The sequence below is a fragment of the Suncus etruscus genome, chromosome 8 (assembly GCF_024139225.1).
Source record: "Suncus etruscus isolate mSunEtr1 chromosome 8, mSunEtr1.pri.cur, whole genome shotgun sequence".
NCBI classification, from domain to species: Eukaryota; Metazoa; Chordata; class Mammalia; order Eulipotyphla; family Soricidae; genus Suncus; species Suncus etruscus.
This window is the reverse complement of record NC_064855.1, coordinates 77,973,132-77,999,453: the sequence shown is the minus strand read 5'-3', so window position 1 is coordinate 77,999,453 and position 26,322 is coordinate 77,973,132. Positions and strand designations below refer to the sequence as shown.

General features: G+C 35.2%; 1 protein-coding gene across 1 annotated transcript in view; it reads left to right on the top strand.

The window, feature by feature from the left end:
- The window catches only part of DIAPH3 (diaphanous related formin 3), a 552,109-nt gene that overhangs the window by 418,256 nt on the left and 107,531 nt on the right, over positions 1-26,322 (top strand). The window contains 2 exon segments of the mRNA XM_049778724.1: positions 2,985-3,080; positions 3,560-3,619. Coding sequence (XP_049634681.1) covers positions 2,985-3,080; positions 3,560-3,619 — 156 coding nt within the window.

The window sequence follows — 26,322 nt, the reverse complement described above, 5'->3', positions numbered from 1 at the left end:
GCAAGTTACCAATAACAAGATAATGACTCAATTTCACTATCCACAGTTATTCCAAAAACCTAATTATAGGGGGTTTTGTATGTTTTATGATTTAAGTGTGACTCAGAAATTCATATTTAGTTGTCCTGTATTTTTAAGTTCCTTTAATATAAAACATTTTCTTGATTTCAATGGTATTTGTAATGATTTTTTTAAAAAAAATCTAGAATATTTATTTCATAGGTTGCCTAGATACTACATGGGGTTAGTGTGTCACTATGGGAAACAATTGATGCTAGTGTATACCATTAATGATGATGTCAAATTTGATTACTTATCAGTAGTCCACAAACTACGTCCCATGGACCACATATTGTATTTGTTCTTGTTTTGTTTCTTCACTTCAAAATAAGATATGTGCAATGTGCATAGGAACTTGTTCAAATTTTTGTTTGTACTATAGTCCAGTCCTCCAACAGTCTAGGGCACAGTGAACTGACCCACTGTTTATAAAGTTTGAGGACCACTGAAAATGAAGTGGAATATGCCAGATTTTTCTTTTCCTCTTCTCCCACAATCTTACACATGGATTCTGTAATCATTGATGTTTTCTGTTTATCTGTTTGTACTACATGAAGTAAAGATTTTTCTCTCCTTTGATTGCCAGTTCTCCTATAAAGAAGGCTTTTGCCTTATTTTTTTTTTTTAACATTTTAATGAAACTTCGCTTTCAAGCAGTGCCAGTCTTGGTATTATTCTGTTAAACAAACTTTATGGTTCCATGCTAAAGCCTAAAAATACAGTTGATGCTGCTTGAACCCTGAGTACCAAGGGCTGTCAGAACTAGGATGTGCTCTGGGCCACAACCATGGCCATACCCATCAGAGCTCAGAGTTCTATTCTGTGTGGAGGTTCTGGTGCCTATGCATACCTTTAACCCCTAAGCTGAGTTAAACCCCACACTGCTTTTTTTTTTTTAATTATTATTATCAGTATGGATGCATGATACATTTTAGAAAAATTTCTTTAAACCTTTATTGGCTTATTTTATTGAGTTAACAATTATTTACCCAACTGTAGATGTTTTTCAGATTCAATTCCTCATCTGTTTTTTAAAATAAGATCTTTATTTAAACACCATGATTACAAACACATTTATAGTTGGGTTTCAGTCATAAAAAGCACATACCCCTTCACTAGTGCAAAATACCCACCACCAATGTCCCCATCACCCACCTTCCCCACTTTAAAAGTATGTTGCCACATGTAACCACCATCAAAATACTAATATTCCTTCATCAAAGTCCTGTTTAGTCTTTGCTCTGAGTCCACAGGTTGTCCTTTCACCCATCATTTTAAACCTTTTCCACATAACTTCTGTTTAAAGTCTGAGCTTATGATGCCTGTAAATTCAGCCCCACACTTTATCATTTTTCTTATGCTTCCATTCTGTATTTGTATTTTTTCCCACTGTGAACACTCCTGTTACCAACAACATAAACATCTGCTTAATCTTATTATCATTTCAGAATAACTACATCAAAACCACTACCAACAACTAACTTACTATAAAAAGTTCATATTTTCTTTCTACTTTTTTCTCTGAATATGTATGCCATTACTCTCCTGCTATTCTATTTAAAGATTTTAATTTTTTGAATTGATATAATATATTTACTGTCCCAAAGATTTGACAGGATTTTCCTTTTTTTTTTTCATGAAAATAGAGTTCAATTTGGGTGTGAATTTTCTAAAATAGGTAAATAGTTAATTATTGAATAAGTTGAATTATATTTAATATATTTTAATTAAATTAGCCACCAAAAATACTCAAAATTAAATTTCAGTGTCAAATAACAATCTTCCAAATAGTTATTTTTACTCATGTTTTATTACACCTGCAAGTTTGGTGCTTTTCTAAAAATATGCAATAGAACCAGATGGAAAAGAGGCCATTGTATATTTATATATGTATATCTGTTTATAAACTGTAAATGAGTATGTTATTTGTACTCTAGTGCATTCATTTGTCATCTGTTCCCTGTAAAAGAATTGCATTTCAGAAAAAAAAATACAAAGGAATATTGTTTTTTATTTCTTTAAACATGACTGTATACTAGCTATCCAATTTCATAGAGAAAACATACAAATAACTTATTTCTGAGGGACAAAAAATTTTGGCATTGTCTGGAATTTGGATTGGGCCAGTTTGAGTCTTTTTTTCACCCACTTTCTTTGAATATTACTTAGCATTCAATAAGTGGCTATGAATACTGCAATATAATCTATTATGTATAAAGAGAATTAGTTCAGCTACCATATACTTTATTAAAGATGATTAAAATGTTAATTCTAGACATTCCTAATGGGAGGTAGTATTTACTCTTAGGAAAGCATCTTTTTGTTGTTATTATTGTTTTTATGGAGAACAGATCCGTGAAAGTTTATTGATTGTTCTGTATTATGTACAGTGAGGATTGTTATCCAATGAAATGAAAAATCATTTTTGGGAGTATGTTCACAAAAGTTTGCCTAGAAATATAATTTTGGACAATAAGTTCAGAAAGCAGATGCTCTTTAACAACAACAAAACCTCTCTTCCACACCTGGTTGATTTTAGAATAGAAAGAAACTTGTGCTTCAAAAATATCTCACTTCAATAAGGGAAATGTGATTCATGATAATATGAGCCGAGATAGAACTAGAACCACATTCCATTTAAAGTTAGTGTGCTACCAGACTACCAAACTATAAAAGCAGAGCTCTGAAGTGAAATCATGGAATTTGGCCCTGTTTGACAGACAGGACTGAGGTACTAAAAAGGAAGATTTCGTTACAGGGTATTTTGATGTAAGAGTTTATGTCCTACCTTACTTTGAATTTGCTGACATCATTCTGGCATCTGATCTCTCCCTTCCCATCACTATCACCAGTTTCAATGCATGCTTTGACATTGCTATGGTAACCCCGAGGGCTGATGGAATTCCCTGCATCTCTTTTCACAGAGGGTGATGAGACAGGAGTGATGGATAGTCTGCTGGAGGCCTTGCAGTCAGGAGCTGCCTTCCGCGACCGAAGGAAAAGGACACCAAAGCCGAAAGGTGAACATTATCTTTGTTTCATGTTACTTTCTAAGGAACTATCACAATCCTTCCTTTTTAAAAAATTGTCTTTTAAAGTCATGTGTCAAGAATGTAGTGCTGTAGGCAACATCTCTTCAGAAGTATCCTAAGTTTGCTTAATCTGTTCCTTGCTACGACAAATGTCAGCAAGAGAAGCATACCAGTTGGCCAGTGTCAGTAACACATTAACAAATCAATGCACTCAACCTAGAAAATCCTGATTAGTGTGACAAGTCTCATCTAAAGAACCATATGTACCTTGTCCCAGTGGATTTTGTGGTAGCATAATTAAATAGAAAGTAAAAGTCATAACATTATTCCTTCAAGTATTTCAGTAACTGAAGCATTACTTTGCTTCTAGAAATATTTAACCTGGGGGAGTAGGGATAGTTTAATACTCTTAATACTTCTTGAAATGAACAGACCTCTATATTAAGTTTTCCTTATTTTTTTAACAGATATACGGCAAAGTCTCAGTCCAATGTCTCAGAGGCCTGTTCTCAAAGTTTGTAACCATGGTAATAAATCATATTCATAAATTGCACATTCTTCTTATCTACTTTTATCCTGTTGATCTGTGATTTTAGTAGGCTGCTGTGAAGTTCTCAAGTTTCAATGTAACTAAAATCGGAAAAAGTATAGATGTACATATTTGCTCTGCGATTGTATACTCATATTTTCCATCCCTACATTATTGCCTGGAGATAATGTCTAGGGCCATCCTTTTAGACCCCAGGTAAGTTTATTTTGTTATAATTATTTACAGTTTCCTCATGCACTTCTGATTGGTGTTGCCCAGTCAATCCGTTCAAACTTAGTGTGTTCTCATAATACTATTTGAAGTGGTTGACTTAATATGACATGAGAATGCAATTTCAAATAATGAATCTGTTACATGTTTTAATCTTCCAGGCATATTAATACAGTTTAAAATATTAGCATTTTGGCAAAATCATTATTAGAGATGAGTTATATGTACTATTATGATGGAACAATGTACTGGATTCACTAGACAGTAGATTAGTAAATTTCTGATTTCTCCTGAGAATCCGTTCTTCAACATTTCAGCCCACTTTTTGTCCACCTAACCCCATGGATCCTTACTTTCTTCATGATGTCAGATTATGTTGGTTGGTTTACTTTGGTAAACCCTTTCCCTCACCCATTGTGAGTGTCATTTATTTAATGTGACACTTGAATTTGCCATGGAAATGGTTTAGAAATGGAAACTGATTTAAAAATATAGAACCAATTATAAAACTGGTTTATGTCGCCGGAGATATAGCACAGTAGTAAGGCATTTGCCTTAGATGCAGAAGGACGGTGGTTCAAATCTGGGCATCCCATATGGTCCCCTGAGCCTGCCAGGAGCAATTTCTGAGCATAGAGCCAGGAGTAGTAACCCCTGAGTGCTGCCGGGTGTGACCCCAAAAATACGTGGTTTTTTAAATAAAAAAGTAATTGACGGGCTTTATTCAAAGATTTTTTTTTTTAACATGGATGAGGTAAGTACTAGAAGCATTGATTTGTGATTCAGTAGAGAAATGTCACATTTACAGGAGAGGTAAAGTATGAGGTGAAAAAGAAAATGACAACCATACAACAATCTTTTCAATGTTAAGTAGATCCTATTGTTTAAGATAAAATTATAGTAGATGCTCGGCCAGAGCAATAGCAGAGTGGGTAGGGCTTTGCCTTGCATGCAGCCTACTCGGGTTCCATCCCTGGCATCACATATGGACCTCTGAGCACAGCCAGGAAACACTTCTGAGCTTAGAGCCAAGAGTAACCCGTAGCTCGCCAGGTGTGGCCCAATGCCACCACCCCCCAAATAAAAAAGTTACAGTACATACGTAAAGGGAAGAAAAATCATAAATAAGTCAGCAACAAAATTCACAACAAAATGTCTCCAAGTAGTGTTCAGGGCACAAAATAGGGTACTTGAGAACTGAACCCAGCCATGTGGAAGGCAAATGCCCTTACCACTGTACTATTTCTCCAGCCCCTATATTTCTATCTCAATCTGATATATGTAGTACTGGTTAAGTTGTAAGGAGATAGTTAAGATAGTAGGTTATACAGCTTACCAAAGGAGATATAGACCAAAAATCGAATTCGTATGTGACAAGTTAAATTGTTTCAAAGATTTAATTTTTATTGATATTACTACTTTGTTTTCTCTTAAATTTCTAACCAAGTTAAGAAAATAATTCATGCGACAAATTTAATCTCTGGGAAACTTTAAAACTTGTATGTTTTCTCTTTTTTATTATTTTTTTATATTTTTTATTTAAACACCTTGATTACATACATGATTGTGTTTGGGTTTCAGTCATATAAAGAACACCACCCATCAGCAGTGCAGTGTTCCCATCACCAATGTCTCAAATCTCCCTCCTCCCCACCCGACCCCCACCTGTACTCTATACAGGCTTTCCATTTCCCTCATATATTCTCATTATTAGGACAGTTCAGAATGTAGTTATTTCTCTAACTAAACTCATCACTCTTTGTGGTGAGCTTCCTGAGGTGAGCTGGAACTTCCAGCTCTTTTCTCTTTTGTGTCTGAAAATTATTATTGCAAGAATGTCTTTCATTTTTCTTAAAACCCATAGATGAGTGAGAGCATTCTGCATCTTTCTCTCTCTCTCTGCCTTATTTCACTCAGCATAAAAGATTTCGTGTACATCCATGTATAGGAAAATTTCATGACTTCATCTCTCCTGACAGCTGCATAATATTCCATTGTGTATATATACCACATATTCTTTAGCCATTCCTCTGTTGAAGAGCATCTTGGTTGTTTCCAGAGTCTTGCTATGGTAAATAGTGCTGCAATGAATATAGGTGTAAGGAAGGGGTTTTTGTATTGTATTTTTGTGTTCCTAGGGTATATTCCTAGGAGTGGTATAGTTGGATCATATGGGAGCTCGTTTCCAGTTTTTGGAGAAATCTCCATATCACTTTCCATAAAGGTTGAACTAGACAGCATTCCCATCAGCAGTGGATAACAGTTCTTTTCTCTCCACATCCCCGCCAACACTGTTTATTCTCATTCTTTGTGATGTGTGCCAATCTCTGGGGTGTGAGGTGGTACCTCATATCTGTTTTGATTTGCATCTCCCTGATGATTAGTGATGTGGAGCATTTTTTCATGTGTCTTTTGGCCATTTGTATTTCTTCTTTGTCAAAGTGTCTGTCCATTTCTTCTCCCCAGTTTTTGATGGGATTAGATATTTTTTTCTTGTAAAGTTCTGTCAATGCTTGATATATTTTGGAGATTAGCCCCTTATCTGATGGGTATTGGGTGAATAGTTTCTCCCACTCAGTGGGTGGCTCTTGTACCTGGGCACTATTTCCTTTGAGGTGCAGAAGCTTCTCAGATTAATATATTCCCATCTGTTAATCTCTGCTTTCACTTTCTTGGAAAGTGTAGTTTCCCCCTTGAAGATGCCTGTAGTCTCAAATGTCCTGGAGTGTTTTGCCTATGTGTTCTTCTATATATCTTATGGTTTGGGGTCTGATATCGAGGTCTTTAATCCATTTGGATTTTACCTTCGTACATGATGTTAGCTGGGGGTCTAAGTTCAATTTTTTGCAAGTGGCTAGCCAGTTGTGCCAACACCACTTGTTGAAGAGGCTTTCTTTGCTCCATTTAGGATTTCTTGCTCCTTTATCAAACATTAGGTGATTATATGTCTGGGGAACATTTTCTGAGTATTCAAGCCTATTCCACTGATCTGAGGGCCTGTCTTTATTCCAATACCATGCTGTTTTGATAACTATTGCTTTTTAGTAAAGATTAAAGTTGGGGAAAGTAATTCCTCCCATATTCCTTTTCCCAATGATTGCTTTAGCTATTCTTGGGTGTTTATTGTTCCAAACGAATTTCAAAAGTGCCAAATCCACTTCTTTGAAGAATGTCTTGGGTATCTTAAGATGGATCGCATTAAATCTGTATAATGCCTTGGGGAGTATTGCCATTTTGATGATATTTATCCTGCCAATCCATGAGCAGGGTATGTGTTTCCATTTCCTGACCGTATGTTTTCTCTTTTACTCTGGCACTTAAGACTTAGAGAGGTATATAAGGCATTAGTTATTTTCGTTTAGTCAGCACAATTATTAAGGATTTGGTAGACTCCTAAGATTCAGTCATCTCCTCTAACAACTTCTCCTTGCTTCTAATAGTAATCCCTTTTCATGTGGTTAATGCTAATACTGAAGTAACATGAAGATTGGAAATCTTAGGCACTGGAAAAAAAGCAGGATATTTTGGTGATAATCCAAATTTAGTGTCTAAAAGTACCTGATTATAAACTGAGTTTATGTGAGATGAGTAGAAATGAGGCCAATGATATGAGGGCAAGAATACTTGGATGAGAAGGAACAATTTGGTTTTTTGAGGGGTGGGGGTGGGCAACACCCAGCAGTGCTTAGAGGTTACTCTTGGCACTGCATTCAGAAATCACTCCCTCCTTGGGGACCATAAGGGATGACAGGAATAGAACCCAGGTCCATCTCAGGTCAGCTGCATGAAGGGTCACTATGCTATTGCTGCAGCCTTTCTTGTTGATGCTTTTTCAGAAGATCCATTTCATACCACAGTCTGCACCCTATCAAAAGGAATGCCCTAATAACGCCTTGTTGTTTTATAATCTGTTAAATTCGTTTTAAAGTGTTCATGCCTGTCTTATTACCTATGAGCTTCAATGGGGTTCGAGACAAGGCATTAAAAGAAAACACCTGTCTTATTTGCAGCTGTCATTTCAGTATTAGGCTGGGTTGGTATCCAACATATGGATCATTAATTAAAATGTGCTGAGCAAACAGACATGTTTATGTTGAGGCTTGAATGGAACAATTAATGTATATTAAGAAAAATCAGAACTTTGGTTCTTACCCACATAAGTGGAATTTAATATGACAATTGCAAAAACTCCAATTGTAAACACAGTTAACTGCCTCTCATCTCCTCCCTAGGATGTTATCTGTCATCAAAAGGAGATATTTGATCATCACTGATTTGTGCTTCAAAAGGTTGTTGGATCAGATGAGTAGGGTGCAATTCAGTCTTGATTGGATTCTTCAGTCCTTAGAAGTGGATGATTGCTTATTAATTAGATTTCTTTCCCTTGCTTAATCAGGCAAATTTTAATAGCAGCAAATAAAACAAAAGAAAGCATCTGCTAATGACTGCAGGGCATTATCTCATTTCTTTACTCGGTGCAGTACATTCCAACTTAAAGGTTTTCTATTCTACAGTAAATTTAAAAATGTTGTCTGTTGTGAAACGATATAAAATAAAGAAAAAGAAAAAATACAATATTTATATATTCATTTTTATAAAGTTCATGCTATATTTTGGCACTAGTGGCCTGTTGAAATTAATTGCCCAAATAGAAACAAAGGCACATTAATAGTCTGACCAAGAATTTGAAATATTAAATTTTTAGCAGAAAATGAAAGAATATTGCAGTTTTATAGAACCAAATAAAGTGAATAGAGCTGATGTGATATATGTAAGAAAATAAAAGAATTGAGAACATCAAAAGCCCCTCGAGTCCAACATGTCTTGACTATGAGGAATATGGAATGAGTCAAAGACTTTACTAGTGATTGAGCAAAGAAGCCAGATCAAGAATTCTCTTTAGAACCTCACAAAGAATTGCAGATACCATATAAACAGAAGAGATATATAAAAGATGACTTTTAAGTCTAGAGAAAGACGGGTCAGAAACTGAAGTTGAGGGATGAACACACATGCAGAATGAAGTTCAGGAGAGGCCAAAAGATCAAAAATGGAGAGTGAGGGATTATGTAAGAGTGGATCCTGCATTATGAAAGTTGAAAGTGGTCTATTAAAGGTTTAGTTTCCTCAATTTTTTTACATCTATTTTATTTTCTATGATGTTTCATCTACCTAATGGTGATGTTTGAGTACATAAATGCCTACTCTTTGCAAAGACTTAAAAATAAGTCTTTGCTTATTGTGTAAGCTCTAAAATGCTCATGGCAGAGGTTTCACAAACCACACCTTTTGTGCATCTGCCTGTATTTTGCTAGCATTTTCTTTAGATTGTTCTCTTTTCATTAAGTAGTACAGTGGGATTCTTTTTTCAGTTAAATGGATATAGAGTAATCAGAAAGAATTCTATAAACTATATGCAATTAAAACTCCTAATGATAAAACTATTTAACTGTGACAAAATAAGATAAAACATAATCAAAAATTTAGGCAAACAAATATTACACATTTTAGTGAACATCCATAACCAAACAAAATCTTGCTATATTATCTTTATATGAAATCAATTCTTAATAGCCTTAATTTGGATTTGATTATCTATTTTTACTCTTCCACTTATATGTGGAGTACTGAGATATTTTTATAGAAATAAGATTGTATTGCCTCCAGGCACAGCTGCTCTGCCACTCCAAGATTTGAAGTTAGAATTAAATGTTAAGCTAGTTAGAGATCTTTGAATTAGCATATTTCTCCACAAAATTAAGTCTAAGGGAGACACATGAGAGATTTGTTGATGTGTCAGAACTTCATACATAGCCATCCACCTCCCTGATTCATCCAGTCTTGGTCTCCGATTCCTTGACCTAACTTTTCCCAAACAGCAAGAATTTGGCTTGAGGCAAAATCATAAAATATCTAAAGTTTTCAAGACTGTGTACTGAGTACTAGTTGCCTTAAAGCTTCTTTGAAAGCAGTGTGGAAGGACACTAGCCTAGTCCAGGTCTAAAAACCTTATCCATCAAAATAGTAAATGTTGACAGCTGCTATATCCATTTTCTTAAGTTACACCCGATTGTAATGTAGAAAGATTATGAAAAAGAATATAGTAAAATGCTGTTGCTGAATGTCATTGACTTATTCTCTTGAATATTTCCGTTCTCCTAATGAACTTGTGCCTGCCAAATAACCTTAAAAGGAGAGCTATTAAAATACTGATTATTTTTGACACCCTTACACTTGGGTTTTCAAACAGAATCAGATGCTACCTGTAACTGTCAAAAGACTTAAATATTTTAAAGGAGATTTTTTTTTCTAGACCATGATTATAAAACAATTTAGATAATTTGACTTTCACTAGTTATTTACTCTATCTACTCAAGCAAAAGGGCTTGACTCAGAGAGACTTCTTCCTTGGTAAGGGTGCCCAGTGGGTGGATAGGAAAGACTTTTTTTTTTATAGTCAGGGATGATTTAATAAATTGACTTAGCCATTATAGGACAGATTTAAAAAACAAGAACATATTAAAAACTCAAGTTGTGAGGACTCCAGTTTAATACAAGACATCATGCTTTTCATTGAGTAGGCATTCAACAAACATATTCTAGAGACTCAAATTAGAAAAAAGAAAAGATAAAAATGTTTTGCTTAGTTTGGGGGCCATATGTGGTGATGTGCAAGGGTACTCCAGGCTCTGTATTCAGAAATTCCTCCTGTTGATGCAGGGGGAATCATGAGATGCCAGGAATCAAACGCAGCCATAAGCAAGGCAACCAACGTATCCTCTGTACTCTCTCTCTTCAGTCCTTTATGGCATGTCTCTGTTCTGTTTGTGTTCTAGATTGAACTGTAATTATAATCCATTAAAATTTGTGATCCTCTAAATTTCATTTTTTTTTTTTGTAGTGTGAATTCAGAAATTGGGCTTCTAAGGAGTTTAGTCTTTAAAACTTTGTACTTTTATTTTTTGTTTTGTTTGAGTAGATTTATTTCTTGGTGAAATAATATAAATTTTATGAACACTTCCCCAAAAATAGAGGGTAATTATTGATTTTGTTACATGATTACTGTCACATTGCACTTTTTAATTTTTACATGTATTTTTACTTATATATATTTAAAAGAAAACTAGTTTTAAAGTAATTTTATTGTATAATCTTTATGGTTTATTTAGAATAAACTTTTTTAAGCTCTTTTTTATTGTGACTGAAGTTCATTACACAGAATTATTTACAGTACATAGTGACAGTGAATGAAGGTTTTCCTATCATCAATGTTGTCCTCCCTCTACTCCTGTTCCCAGCTTGTCTCCCACATATCCCTCTTTTATCCCCCAGAATCCTAGTGTAACTGGTCTCCACCTTACAGCTTGTTATAGTTTGGGTATCTATTCTGTTTGGTGTTCCAGTCTGGTCATTTTTTTATTTACACTACATGTTCATATGACTGGTCCTGGTATCATAGAATAAACTTTTATTGAAATAATCACAGATATGGAAAGTACATGGTGAGTACAAAATCTACTGTTGTAGAGTCAAAAATATTTTTTAGAATAGATAAGTAAAAAATTTCAATGTATCCTGGAAAAGGAAAAGAGAAATATAGGAATATTCGATCTTCAAGAAGCCAATAGAAAGAGCCAAAAAGGGCTGGAGGGGAGTAGATTTTTTTTCAAGAAGAGGTACAGAAAAGGCAAAGAACCACTTCAGCACAAACAGCATCCAAGTCAAGAAGAATAATTTGGTAAAATGTGGTGGAAATTGAAGCCATACTGCACAGGTTGGTGAAGTGGATGCTGTTCTTTCTATTTGAATGAGGAAAATAGAACTAAAATGGGTAACTAATGAATGGATTTTGTTTTGTTGCATCCCACGGTGACTTGACTTTATAATCTCAGTGTTCTGCAGGAAATGAACTTTGAAGAGCCTTTCAGGTAGGGTGGTCTTTTATATGAAGTTTCTAGTGGATAGGAGGGAAGAGCACCCATTTGGAAACCCTGGACACTAAAAAGAACATTGAAAATCAGAAGTGGGTGGAAATATTTAATAAGGGAGTGTTTAGAGGCCTGATGTGTCTCCATGTCTTATCTGAGAATTAGTATGAACAGACTAAATATACTGTCTCTGGGTGGGAAGGGAAGCAGGACCAAGTGGGGACAGGCAGGTGTAGGATTGAGAATTATCTGTCCAGCAAAATGAAATATGAACTGATTGGGGAGCTATTTGGTGTCTAATGTAATGATCTGTAAAGTCTGGGGTGGGAGGAATAAATTAGCCAAGTTGTTTTCAGGTCCAGTAGCAAAAAATAGTTGATAAAGTCTCAGAAATTAATCTCTAAATGTTGCCATGATGCTCGTGTTGTCACTGGGTAAAAATAAGTTTAAGAAATAAACAGAGTTGATATTTTTGTAAGAGGGTAAGAGGGTAGACTCTGCCCATACTAGAGCATACAAATATAATATTAATCATTTAAAAAAATAGTATCCATATGTGTAACTTATACTATAGGTATTTCTGTGTTATTTGGGTATTTATCATATTACACGTGAGTAAGTTATTCTAGCTGTGAGATCATGGTGAACATAATGCAATTGGCTTACTTCCAGGAATGCACCTACTATGTTACATGGATGAGATATTCTCCATTAAAAAAAAAGCACTTCTAAATGTATTTCTAAGATATCATTGAGTTTCTATTTTATTTTATTTTCCCTCTTAACAGATAAAATTTAGAGTACACACAAATATATAGTATTCATTTTCCAAGTTGCTTTCCAGATTCAAAGTAAATGGTTTGCAATATATCTGGCAAATAGTTTGGGTTTTTTTTTTTTTAACTACTATTAAAAAAATAGCATTACCACTTTTTCTTATTTTCTATTTATGGAAGCGTACAACTGGCCAAATTTTTTAATTATGTTTAAAGAAGATTTGGGGTGATTGGCCAAGCATTCTGAACTTGAAAAACAAGTATGGTGTTGGGCTTGAGCTTTAGAAATAGGACAGGTGTTGTTATGTTTATTTGAGTAATAAAAAGGTGGAGTTAGCTAATTAATTTTTTTTGTTTTGTTCTTGGGTCACACCTGGCAGCGCTCAGTGGTTATACTCCTGGCTCTATGCTCAGAAATCACTCCTGGCAGGCTCGGGGCACCATATGGAATGCCAGGATTCAAACCACCATCTTTCTGCATGCAAGACAAATGCCCTACCTCCATGCTATTTCTCCAGCCCTAGTTATTAAATCTTTAAATTTCACTTAACCTTAACTGTATGAGAAGAAATGACTCTGCGTGCTTCATAGACTATTTGTAGGAGAAAACAAAAGGAAGTGAAAAATATAATATTGATTAGAGACTCAATAAAATCTATATTTTTGTTTATTGCCCTTCTTAAGCTAACTTCTGTTATTTGTCAATGAAAAGCCATTATAAATCCTTGCACAAAGTGAAAATATGATGAATAATTTTAGAAATTTGAGAAATGTAGGGGCTAGAGTGGTGGTACAAGCAGTAAGGCATCTGCCTCACATGTGCTAGCCTAGGAAGGACCACAATTGGATCCCTCAACGTCCCATATGATCCCCCAAGCCAGGAGCAATTTCTGAACACATAGCCAGGAGTAACCCCTGAGCATCACCGGTGTGGCCCAAAAAAAAAAAACAACAAAAAAATAAATTTGAGAAGCGTAAATTTTTTTTTACTGTGAATATCCTCATCATGTACAAAAAGTACACTAGGAGATCCAAAGTAGTTTAGAAGAACAAAGATTAAAAATTAAATGAGAAGGGCCAAAGGGATGGCACAAAAGAGCATTTGTCTTGCATGTGACCAACCCGGGTGGGACCAGGTTCCATTCTCGGCTCCCATGTGGTCCCTCAGCGTGCTTGGGGCGATTTCTGATTGCAGAGCTAGTGGTGACCCCTGACTGCCATTAGATATGACCCAATAACCAATTAATAAATAAATGAATTTTTAAAAAAATTAAATGAGAAACTTAATTTAAAATAAGACAATATCCTCATCTCCCCCTTCACCACAAATTCATCAGGAATATGTGAAAAACAATTTCTTTGAAATCAAGTCATCTTTAATCTGGAGAAACATATAAAGATTGGAAAATACATCGAAAGAAGACAAATCTAGGCATATTCATATTCCAGACTACCACCATTAGATCCTTTAAAGAAACAAAAATTCTCTCACAATTCAAGAGACTAGAAGTTTGACATTCAGAGTTAGCAAGATTGGTTTCATCTGAAGTCTTTGAGGGAAATTCTGCTTACTTTCTCTGACACTTCTTGATGTTCCTTGGCTTACAGCAGCTGTGGGAACCCTTCACATAACTTCTGACAAGACATGGTCATTTGGTATGGCTCTCTTTAATCTAGTATAAGCCCCTTTTTTCTTGACTACATTTGCAAAATATATATTTCCACCTAGGTTCACACTCTTCTTCCTGGAGGTTTGGCAGGCAGTGGTTTTAGAGACACAAGTAAATCCACAAGTATAATTGGCCACCATGGAGAATAAACTGGTTTACTCCTCACACAACTACACAAAGACTTTGAAATTCAGTATGGCAAAATCCACTTCAGAAAGAATGAAACATAGTGCTATAATTGGGGAATAGTTTAGCCTCCATTCAGACCTATTAAAGTAAAAGTAACCTACTAGCACTTCATAAAAACATGGATAATCTGTATTGATTGAATCCTTAGTAATCAAGAGGATGGAAGATAATTATAATTTTAGATTTTGTTTTTGTTCTACACCCCATTGTGTTGAGACAACATGAGGCATCATAGCTGGGAATTGGTCTGTGGGTATCAGGGAAGAATGTCACTGAGGGAATCAAACCTAGGCCTCCTATAAAACAAGTATGAGCACTAACTCCTTGAGCTATTATCCCAGCCACTAGTTTGTAAATCTTTTAATTGAATCACCAGAAGATGCAGAGTTTAACAAAGTTGTTCATGATTCTGTTTCAGTCATGCAATGTCCAATGCTCATCCTTTCACCGTTGCTCATTTTCTGCCACCAGAGTCCTCAGTTTCCCTTCTGCCCTCCCCAATGCCTGCCTTTATGGCAGATATGGTTTTTTTCTATTTTTATTTTATAATTTTTATTAAATCACCATGAGACACACAGCTACAAAGTTTTTGTGATTGAGTTTCATTCATAAAATGTCCAACCCCCATCCCTTCAGTGCACATTTTCTGCCACCAAAGTCCCCAGTTGCCTTCCCCCTTGTCTTTCTTTATGACAATTTTTCTCTCCTCCTTCCCCTTTTTCTTTTAGACACTGTAGTTTGCAATATTGTTACTTAACAGATATTAGGCCTATCTCTTTACCTCTTTTCCACACCAAGTTCTTGTCAAGAGTAATAATTTTCAATTACCATTGTCTATAATGGTCTCTCTCCTAAGTATATTTTCCACTCTTTGTCAGCCACCATTTTGATTCTTGTCTTTGTTTTTTATCATTGTCTCTTACTAATTATTAGTTGTCTACACATTTAATTGCCCCATGATACCCATATAGTCGTAGCTAACATGACCCCGGGATAACCAAATAGTTGCTGCTAGTTGTAGCTTTAATAGTCACGACTAGTTGTGCTATGTATAGAAATGATGGTGGGACTACCTCTTCTGTAGTCTGAGTAAGGAGAAAAAATACTTTCCTACTTTGAAAGAGTCTATACATCTTCTAAAGAAAGCATTGACATGCATTAAGAAAGTTGCATGTCCCATTGATTCCCAAGTAAATTAGGAATATTAGTTTTAGCCGTGGTATTCGCTATTGTGATGTGACAGCATTTGACTGAAATAGTTTCACCATTTATTAGCACTGATATTAGAATAAATGGTAATGATCATTAAGTGGAATGTACATTATCATTTAACTAATCATGCTTGCAATCTCCTTCCATTAGTCAAACCTCTTTGGGTTAATTAGTCAGAGGAGCTGTCTAATCCCAATTTCTAGAGAACTAATGAAATAAAGGAGCAGTGAAATATACTAAAGAAAACAATAGCTCACTAACACTTCCCTCATACATCCACTTTATTTGCACTTTTCTACTCCGTCATAGCAGCCTCAAGGTTAAGAGTCTGGCAACTTTTTTATTTAATTTGAAATATGGTTACATTAAGTTATATGTTCATACTTTCCCCATTAAAGCACTCATGCAGTAGAAAAGTGTCAATATTATACACAAACAAATACTAATTCTTCATTTACCAATATATCTGTTGAAAAATGAACCAATGAATATTGTATAAATTTAGTACTAAAATGTTAATAGTATCTTATAATTTACTTCTGACAAGAAATCATAAATAATAAAATCTATTGCATTCAAGGCTCCAACTCTAGAAATAGCAAAAAGAAAAAAAAACACTTAATCAGTCATTATATTTCTTATTAATTTATCCAGCCTGAAGCATTCATCTTGTGGAGTGGAGCTCATACCAGTAGTGTCACAGTAAACCCTGGCTCTATGTTCAGGGCTCACTCATGGTGGTATTTAGCAGATCATAGGTCATGCCAGGAATCAAAGCCAGTCATCCACCTGTAAGGAAAGTACACTTATTCTCTGGATTATATCCATTCCTAAGCCTAAGCAATTCATAAACCATTATTTAATAAATCATGGTCATAGTTTTATGTAATCAAAAGTATTTTATCTCTAAATTAAAAGTATGTTTTCCTACCTTTTTTTTTCCTTGCCTTCCTTGACTCACAAAGGAGGAGAAAAAAGGTTTTTGTTTTACTCATCACACCACTTCTCTCTTTTTTTTATTAATATCTTTATTTAAGCACCGTGGTGATAAACTGTTTGTAGTTTGGTTTCATTCATAAAAAGTACACACACCCATTCACCAATGTAACCTTCCCACCACACTTGCCCCATTCCCTGCCTATCTTTGAGACAGGCATTCGATTTTTCTCAACCACTGCCATTATCATGGTAGTTTTTGATGTAGTTATTTCTCTAATTGTACTCACCAATCTTCGCCAATCTTTAAGTTAAGCTTTGTACCATGCGCTGGTCCTTTTAAACTTCATTTTTATTGTATCGGGGTATAAATTATTACCATACTATCTCTTATTTTTTTTAAATCCCACAAATGAGTGACACTATTTTGTATCTATCTATCTCTGACTTATTTCACTCAGCATAATAGTTTCCAGGCCCATCCATGTACAGGAAAATTTTATGATTTCATTTTTCCTGATGGTTGCATAATATTCCATTCTGTATATGTACCACAGCTTCTGTGTTGGGCATCTGGGTTGTTTCTAGATTTGGGATATTGTTAGAACTACAATGAACATAGGCATGCAGAGGGCATTTTTGTATTGTGTTTTTGTGTTCCTAGGCTATATCCCTAGGAGTGGAATAGCTGGGTCATATGGGAGCTCAATTTCCAGTTTTTTGAGGAATCTCCATATATTTTTCCAGAAAGAATGGACTAGATTTTACCAGCAGACATCATGCAACTTCTCATAATAATGTTGCTCTATTTTTAAATGTGAGGATAAAGAAATGAAGGGTGTGGTTCTTGGAAAGTGCTAGTGGGTCTTACAGGGCAAAGAAACCTGTTGCTGGAAAACCTCCTGGAACTGTGTTATACTTAAAGCCTTTGGCAGTAATATGTGCCCTAGCAATCTGCCATGCTTTTATTAGAAATTGACCATGTTCTACTTATTATTCTTCATTTTGTTAACCTTTCTATTTTCACCTACTCATTTCCCGTTTCCTTGTTATCTAAATGTAAAAAGACAACTGCTCAGGGGAGAAAAGAGAGTGAGAGCACAAGAGAAAAAGAAATAGATGTGTATAGACATGTATATAGTTAGTGGGTAATAATGTAAGAAATGTATTTTATAGAAACTTATTTTTATTAGAAATAGCTATCTCCTGCATATGTAATATTAGCAATTTGAAAGGGGGTATATGCAATTTTTAAGCAAAATTTATTTTTTTCAGTGCCCTTTGCCCATTTGGCTATTCACATGTTCATCTTCTAAGTAGATTTTTTTGTTAATTAATATTTTTATTTAAACATCTTGATTACAAATAGGATTGTAGTTGGGTTTCAGTTATGTAAAGAACACCCCCCTTCACCAGTGCAACATTCCCACCACCAATTTCCCAAATTTCCTCCTCCTTAATCCTGTCTATAATCTTTTGTAATTTTAGCCTCAATAAATATCAAGTACTATTTTTGCTTTTGAAATCAAATAAAAACTATAAACATATATCTCAGCTAAGGTACCTCTCTCTGTTTCACTAAATTACTCAGCACTATATATTGTAACTGAACTGAAGAGTTTGTGTGTGTTTTTTTGGCTTTGTTTAAACATGCATTATAGCATTTCACTTCTTTTCTCAATAAATATAAGCTTATATTTGAGGATTCCTATGTGTATAGTTTAATTAATGCTACCCTGATGAACAATGTTATGGAAACCCAGGAGCTTCCATTCTTAACACCCACTTTTCATATTTAATGTTCCCAATTCCCACAGCATAAACTGCTTTTTCTTTGTCCTTTTCATTAATAGATCATGCTTCTTATATCCATTTTGTTATGTGAGTTATGATTTTCTTGTTTTTGAGTATAGTATCACACTCTATATACTTTTTTGTGAATATTCATCTTATTTCTATATTTTTGCTCTTACAAATAGTGTTACGAAGAATACTCTCATACATGTTTGGGGGTTCTATCAGTTGTATACCTAGGAGTCCAGCAGCTCCTTAGCTGGGTAATCATGTATTCAAATTTAATAAATGCTGCCCAATACTTTTCAGAAACAAGTTAGCAATTTATCATTACATCATCAATGTGTGAGAGTCTCATTTTAACAATCCTGGTGTGATACCTCATTTTGGTTTTGATTTGCATTTCCTTTATAAATAACTTGAGTACCTTTTCATATGCTTATTGGCTTTTTGGATTCCTGATGTGTAAAATGCCTGTTCTAGAATTTTTTTTCCTTTTGGCTCACCAGTGCTTTTCATATTAAGAATGAATACATTTTGACACAATTTAGAATTTCATCATAACACATGCCTAACGGCCCACTATGGGAAAGACTGTCACTTTGTAGTAATACACTCCACATCACTCACATAGTCTAGCAGGAGACCTAAGAAAGCCAGGCCTGATCTACTACATTAAAAGAGCATGCATGTTGTATACTCTGCTGTCTGCAACTCTTCTGTCAAATTCCCATCTCTTGCAGTCATATGATAATAATTCAGAGTCTCTTGTGATACTAATGTTCTAAAGACAATCTCTGGAAAGGCTGGGTACATCATAGTAAGACCTCAAAAACTGTGTTTTGGGGCTGGTGAGATAGCATGGAGGTAAGACGTTTGCCTTGCACGCAGAAGGGCAGTGGTTCGAATCCCTGCATCCCATATGATCCCCCCGAGCCTGCCAGTAGCGATTTCTGAGCATAGAGCCAGGAGTAACTCCTGAGCGCTGCTGGTTGTGACCCAAAAACCAAAAACATAAAAACTATATTATGTTGACAAATCAATGAAAATAATATAAAAGACAAAAGGAAATAAATGGTGGTATTATTGCATCTTGCATCAGGCCTTCTAACCCATTTTGATAAAAATTTCATTATATTCCAATGTTTAGTATTAATCAGGGAAGTATTGCAGTGATGTGCTACTGACATTAAATCTTGTACCTCATAATTATGGGTTAAGATTGAACTCAAAGAAGTAAATTTATAATACATTTAGATTTAATTTTATGGCAAAATTTGAGTGACTTCTTTATAAATTTAAATTCCTAAGTTATCACAAGGAAAATAGCCTATGATCATACTCACCCCAAGCACATAGTACTATGGTTGAGAAGTGTTATTTAGAATTAAGTGAAAACAAAATTACTTTGTTCTAATCCCCTCCCAAAAAAATATCTAGCCTCATCCAAAGTCAAAATTTTAACATACTAAATAAAAGTTTTAACTTGAAAACTATAAATGGAAGTAGAATTACTCTTCTGTTTTAATTTTGATTATATTTTATTGACTTAGAATGTGTTTCTAATTTTTTTAATTTTTTAATTAATGATATATTTACTAAAATTATACATATGGGGAAAATAGATACAATGTATACATTGTGTACATCATTATCAAAAACTATACCATCTTACAAAAAAGGATTTTATTATGGAAAACTTTTCTAATTTATGGCACGTTTTACTTTCAAAAATAAAACCATAAGAAAAACCACAGTCTAATTCTATCTTAGAAGGCTGGTGTGCTGAGCAAAGGATGTTCTTATTCTTTGTAGGAGCTTCTTTACACTGTCAGGTACCAATGGCTTTGCCTTTTGATGTGATTTCAACCACCAAGTTATCAACAGTAACATGTTCTAGTCCTTTTTCTCTAATTACCTCTTTACAAAGTGTCTTCAACTGATCCTTCCATCTGCATTCAATTAATTTAGCTCACATCAACTCTTTGAGGTGTTCTCTTTCTCTGGTATCTATCAATTTTTGTTAATCACTGCTCTCCTCTACTTATCTTTCTTCATATTATTAACCATACTCTAAAGCTGCCCAGAACTAGACCCTCATTAGTTCAGACACCTAAGCACACAGAAAGTTAGAACACGTATGTCCTGGTTTCTAATTTTTTTTGTTTTTTGTTTTTTTTGGGTCACACCTGGCAGCACTCAGGGGTTACTCCTGGCTCTATGCTCAGAAATTGCCCCTGGCAGGCACAGGGGACCATATGGGATGCCGGGATTCGAACCACCGTCCTTCTGAAAGGCAAACGTCTTACCTCCATGCTATCTCTCCGGCCCCCTGGTTTCTAATTTTTTAACACAACATACTTCTTGTATAAAACATCTTCTGAAATTAGTTATTTCTTTGTAAGTTAATTTCCACTTATTTAAAAATTATGTATCTATTTTTGATTGATATTTATAGTTGAGACCTAAAATATGCCAATTAAGAATCTATTCTTTTAGGGTGGAGTGAACAGTCACAAGCCCAAAGAACTTGACTAACCTGGCTAGATAGTTCAAAGCTAGAACATGGGGATACAGAGAAATTCGGGATTTTGTAGCCAAAGGACCAACAGAGTCACATTCTATGGGTTTAGGGACCTTCAGGTCTACACTTAGCAGTGATGATGGTGCAGATTGTATGGCAGATGCATGAGTCTCAGGGCATGCAAAGTATGGTCCATGACTGCTGAAGGATATATTTACCCCCTCTATAGTCTTTTTTGACTGCTAATTTGTACCTCTATACTGCCTGTTTGAGATCATAAAACATTTTGTAAATGAATTGTTTAAAAAACATTATATATTGAGCTTTATTCAAGAACCATTTATTGTGTTTTTCTCCTACTTATATGCTCAGGGGTTACTTCTGACTGCTCAGGGATCACTCCTGGCCATGCTCAGTGGACAATATGGGGTGTAAAGGATTAAACCCAGTTTAGCTGCTTGCAAAGCAAATACCTTGCCCATGTACTAGCTCTCTGATTCTATGATTATAGAATGTTTTAAAATATAAAAATATATAAAAAACATATTTACCTCTACATAAACTTTGGCACTTTGTCATTGATTGTTCTAAATTTGTATGAGCATACTTTTTATAATTCAGCCATTCTGCACTTAAGTTATGTTTTAGTGTTTTTAATCACATATTTTCTGTTAACAGTGTTTGAATTGCTTTATAATATCGTATAATAAGGATAAACCATAAATTACTTAATCAACTTCCCTTCCCTAAGTCTTGGCCTTTATGTCTTTTAACTTTTTACCATAATAATAAATAGCACCATTTCTTCAGGGTAAGTTAAAAGATGGGGACAATTTTTAGATCTTTATACATTTTTGTCCACACTGATTTGGATATGGTAAAGGGATTAGCATACTACTTACCTGTAGCCTATAGCAGCAGCCATTTCTTCAAAGGGATTAGCATACTACTTACCTGTAGCCTATAGCAGCAGCCATTTCTTCAAACCCCAACCGAATAAAGTATTTTAGAATGTTGTCAGACAGAAATGATTTCATACTTCTTCATTTTTAATTAGTGAAGTTATATCTTGTTATAACATCAGGAAGTTATGCTCTCTCCTCTCCCCTCTCCTTCCCTCTCCCCTCTCCCCTCTCCCCTCTCTCTTCTCCTCTTTCCCCTCTCTCCTCTTCTCTCTCCCCTCTCCTCCCTCCTTTCCCCTCTCCCATTCTCTCCCTTCTCTCTCTCCTCTCCTCTCTCCCTTCTCTCCTCTTCTCTCTCCCCTCTCCTCTCCTTATTATAAAGAAAAAAAAGAAGTTTTTTATATATATATATATATATTCATGAGTGAATATGAGGGTTATAAGCTTATTTGAAGGGGCATCAGAATGTATTAATTTACGAAGTTATCCATTAAGAATAAACCACAACTCGGGGCCGGCGAGGTGACGCTAGAGGTAAGATGTCTGCCTTGCCAGTGCTAGCCAAGGAAAGGACCATGGTTCGATCCCTGGGCATCCCATATGGTCGCCCCAAGCCAGGGGCAATTTCTGAGCGCATAGCCAGGAGTAACCCCTGAGCATCAAACAGGTGTGGCCCGAAAATAAAAAAAAAAAGAATAAACCACAACAGGAGCCAGAGAGATAGCATGAAGGTAAGGTGTTTGTCTTGCATGCAGGAAGTCATCGGTTCGAATTCCCGGCATCCCATATGGTCTCCCGTGCCTGTCAGGAGCAATTTCTGAGCCTGGAGCCAGGAATAACCCCTGAGCACTGCCGGGTGTGACCCAAAAACCACAAGGAAAAAAAAAAAAGAATAAACCACAACTGTTAGTATGTCAGTTCCTCTTTTATTTAGCTACTGGCAGCAATAACTAATATTTCTATAATGATTTGTCATTGCTGTTGATCCAAGAGTAGATTTAATTTACATATTTGGCAATTAGGTATGTACAATGAAATATTTACTCGAATAATCATATGGAGATAGAAGGATGAAAATCAGATCCAGTTCTAAATCCTAGTGCAAACATTACTAAGGGGTATCATATATTTTAGTTGAATAATATTTCATTGTCTATGTATGTACATATATAACTTTCTACATGTTATACACTTATCTATTTATGACCATTGAGGAAATTTCCAGATCTTGGGATTATCAAAATAATTAAACATAGGAGTATACGTATTTTTTCAAATTAGTGTTTCATATTCTTTTAATAAGTGCCCAAGAGTTTAATTACTGGATCACAAAGTATTTCTAGTTGATAGTTGTTAATTCCTTAAATTTATTTCAGAACTTAGTGTGTTGATATGTATGGTCTTGGTGTACATAGCTACCTCACATTAAAACCTATTAACATTATTTTCCAAAGTTACTAAACCAGATCACATCTCTACTAGTCATGTTATAGGTGTTTTGTTTTCTCCACATGTTTACCAAATTCTGCTGTTCCTTCTCATTAGAATCATAGCCATTCTCACAGGAAGATGGAGAGATTATACAGGGGTAAAGCAGTTGTTTTGCATGCACTCTGCAAGATACCCAACCATTCAAATGGTCTGTAGAATGCCACCAGAAGTGGCCAAACACTGAGGTTGAAGTAATCCCTGAGTCCTGCCTAGAGATTCCCAAAAATATAACGACGACGACAACAAAAACAACAACAAAAATGGCTCAAGTAGTTTTTATTTTATTATTGCCTTTTTTTTTTTTTGACAAATTCTATGAGTTCTTCAGTTGTATGAATGAATTCCTTTCATGTTTTAGATATTGGCCTCTTGTTAGACATATAACTTTTAAACATTTTGCCTTATTTGGTTGTTTCCCTTTTTAATTTAGTTATTTTTTATTTTAATTTGGTGTAGTGGAACTGGCTTATTAATGGTTTTGGTTATCTTTGGAGAAGAGTTTGTTGTTGTTTAAATATAAAATACAGAGTCCTAGTGTTGGTGGGTGAGGCCTCTGTTGGCTCTGCCTGGTTCCTGTAGCCCTTTCAGCAGGTCTGAAGGTTGTAGGGTGACTGCTGAGAACTTCACAAAGCAGTCAGATGAAGTTTAGGAGACAGTTTCATTAAACGGCCCTAACTGCCACGTGCATTTCTCCACATGGCTTCTAAGCTAAGCATTATTAAGCAGCCTTCCTTAGCTGCCCTCCATCCATCCATAGCTGCTTCTGTTCTCTCCATCCTCCCCCAGGCAATACCTATCTATTTCCAACAGCAGCCCCTCCCCAGTGTGGGTGGGGCTGACCATCCAGGTGGGATAAACTAGAAGTTTGAAGATATCTCAAAGTAGATGCTTAGGAACTTACATCTATTTATTAACTTTTGTGTCTTATGAATTCAGGTCTTACATTCCTCGTCTCCAATCCATAGTAAATTCTTTATTCCCTGTATGGTGTTAGATAACAATTCATCATGCCTTTGTATGTAGTCTAATTTTCCCAGCACATTTTATTGAAGCGACTTTCATTGATCCATTGTATGTTCTTGGTTCCTTTTTTTTCCCCCTTTTTTGGGTCACACCCGTTTGACACTCAGGGGTTACTCCTGGCTTGTGCTAAGAAATCGCCCCTGGCTTGGGATGACCATATGGGACGCCAAGTGATCTAACCACAGTCCATCCTAGGCTAGTGCTTGCAAGGTAGACAGATGCCTTACCTCTAGTCTAGGGTCTTGGTTTCTTTGTTGTAAATTACGACTATATGATTGGCTCTATTTTCGTCCTATAACTTGTTTCATTGATGAAATTTTGCCATTTGTAACAAAATCGACCTTAATGAGTGAAAACAAATTCAGGTGTAGAAAAATCAGTTCTGTAGATTTTATTTATATGTGCAAGGTAAAGAAATAAAGCTAATGAACAAACAGAAAAAAAATAACTCAGGCCATATGAACAAAAGAGTGGCTATCAGAATAGAAGACAGACAGATGCGGGGATGGGAAATCAAGCAGAAGAAGTCAGATATATAGTGCTGACTGGAAACGATCTGATGGCAATCATGTAGTACATATAGATGTCAAATCACAAGGCCATATACCTCAAACCAATTAATAAATAATAATTTAAACCAATGTTTCAGTATTTTAAATTAGAATTTTAATAATGATAATTAATAACCAAATTAATAACTTAAACCAATGTTTCAGTATTTTCTTTGTTTCAGTATTTTCTAATGGAATTAAAATTTCTCATTTCCAAGGGATTTGTGTCATTTGGCAACACTTTAAATGATCTCTAAAGATATTTCTGATAAACTTCAGCAGAGCCAGGTGAAAAGTAAGGGAGGAAAAAGAAAACTAGTTTACTTTAATTTTGGATTATTTTAAATCCGATTTAAATCATTTAATTTTTTCACTTACCACTTTTATACATTAAATAAAAATTAATAAAGGCATTTGTATCATTGTTGAAATATGACTTTTTAAATTCTGTGCTATTGACATCTAGGATGACTACTAGATGACACAAATGCAACCACAGAATAATCCTATCAGAAAATTGATACCATAAGGCAGTAAGAAATTTTTTTGTTTGTTTGTTTTTTGGGCCACACCCGTTAACACTCAGGGGTTACTCCTGGCTATGCTCTCAGAAGTCGCTCCTTGCTTGGGGGACCATATGGGACGATGGGGGATCGAACCACGGTCTGTCCTAGGCTAGCGCTGGCAAGACAGACACCTTACCTCTAGCGCCACCACGTTGACCCCAGAAGTAAGAAATTTAACTTCTCAGCTAAGAGTCTTGTTAAATTTAGCTTGTATCAGTCAGCCATCTGCAGGGCTAATCAAAAGAATATCCTGAGTCAAATACAGTCATTCATTTAGCAGGTTTGTAGTGACATGAGAGCTTACATTTCTCACATATAACCTTATATTGCTGGTGTGAATTACATACTTAAGTAATCTTATTGCTGTTTTAAATATTTGGAATCATCATGTTAGATTTCCTTAAGATAAATAATTGCTTTCTGTAAACCATGTGTCTCATTCTTTTACCAAATGCAACAGTTGGGTTATTGTTTGTATAAGTCTCTTCATATGGACCTAAACAATATGGTTGGTTATATGTTCCAGAGTTTCTGAATCTTAGCCACATTAGAAACACCTAGAGATTTTAAATAGCACCAATTTGGAGCCTTCTTAATGCCTTTTCTTATTTAATTGGTCTAGGAGGAGTCCTAGATGGTACATGTAATTTTAATTTTCCTTCTGATTCCAGTGCACTGCCAGAATTATACTAGAAGAGAGGAATAAAGCACATATAGTTAACAAGTTTTTCCATCAATGTGCCTAGCATTCATTCCCATTTTTAATGTGATGTGTGGTTTGCTTTTGGTTCTTAAGTATGCCTTTTTGTTCTTCTCTTAATTGAACTTCATTCTGTTTTTTTTGATGAGCCATTTTCTAATCTATCAAGTTCATTTTAAATTCGTCTTCTTTCTTTTAAAGTGTTTAA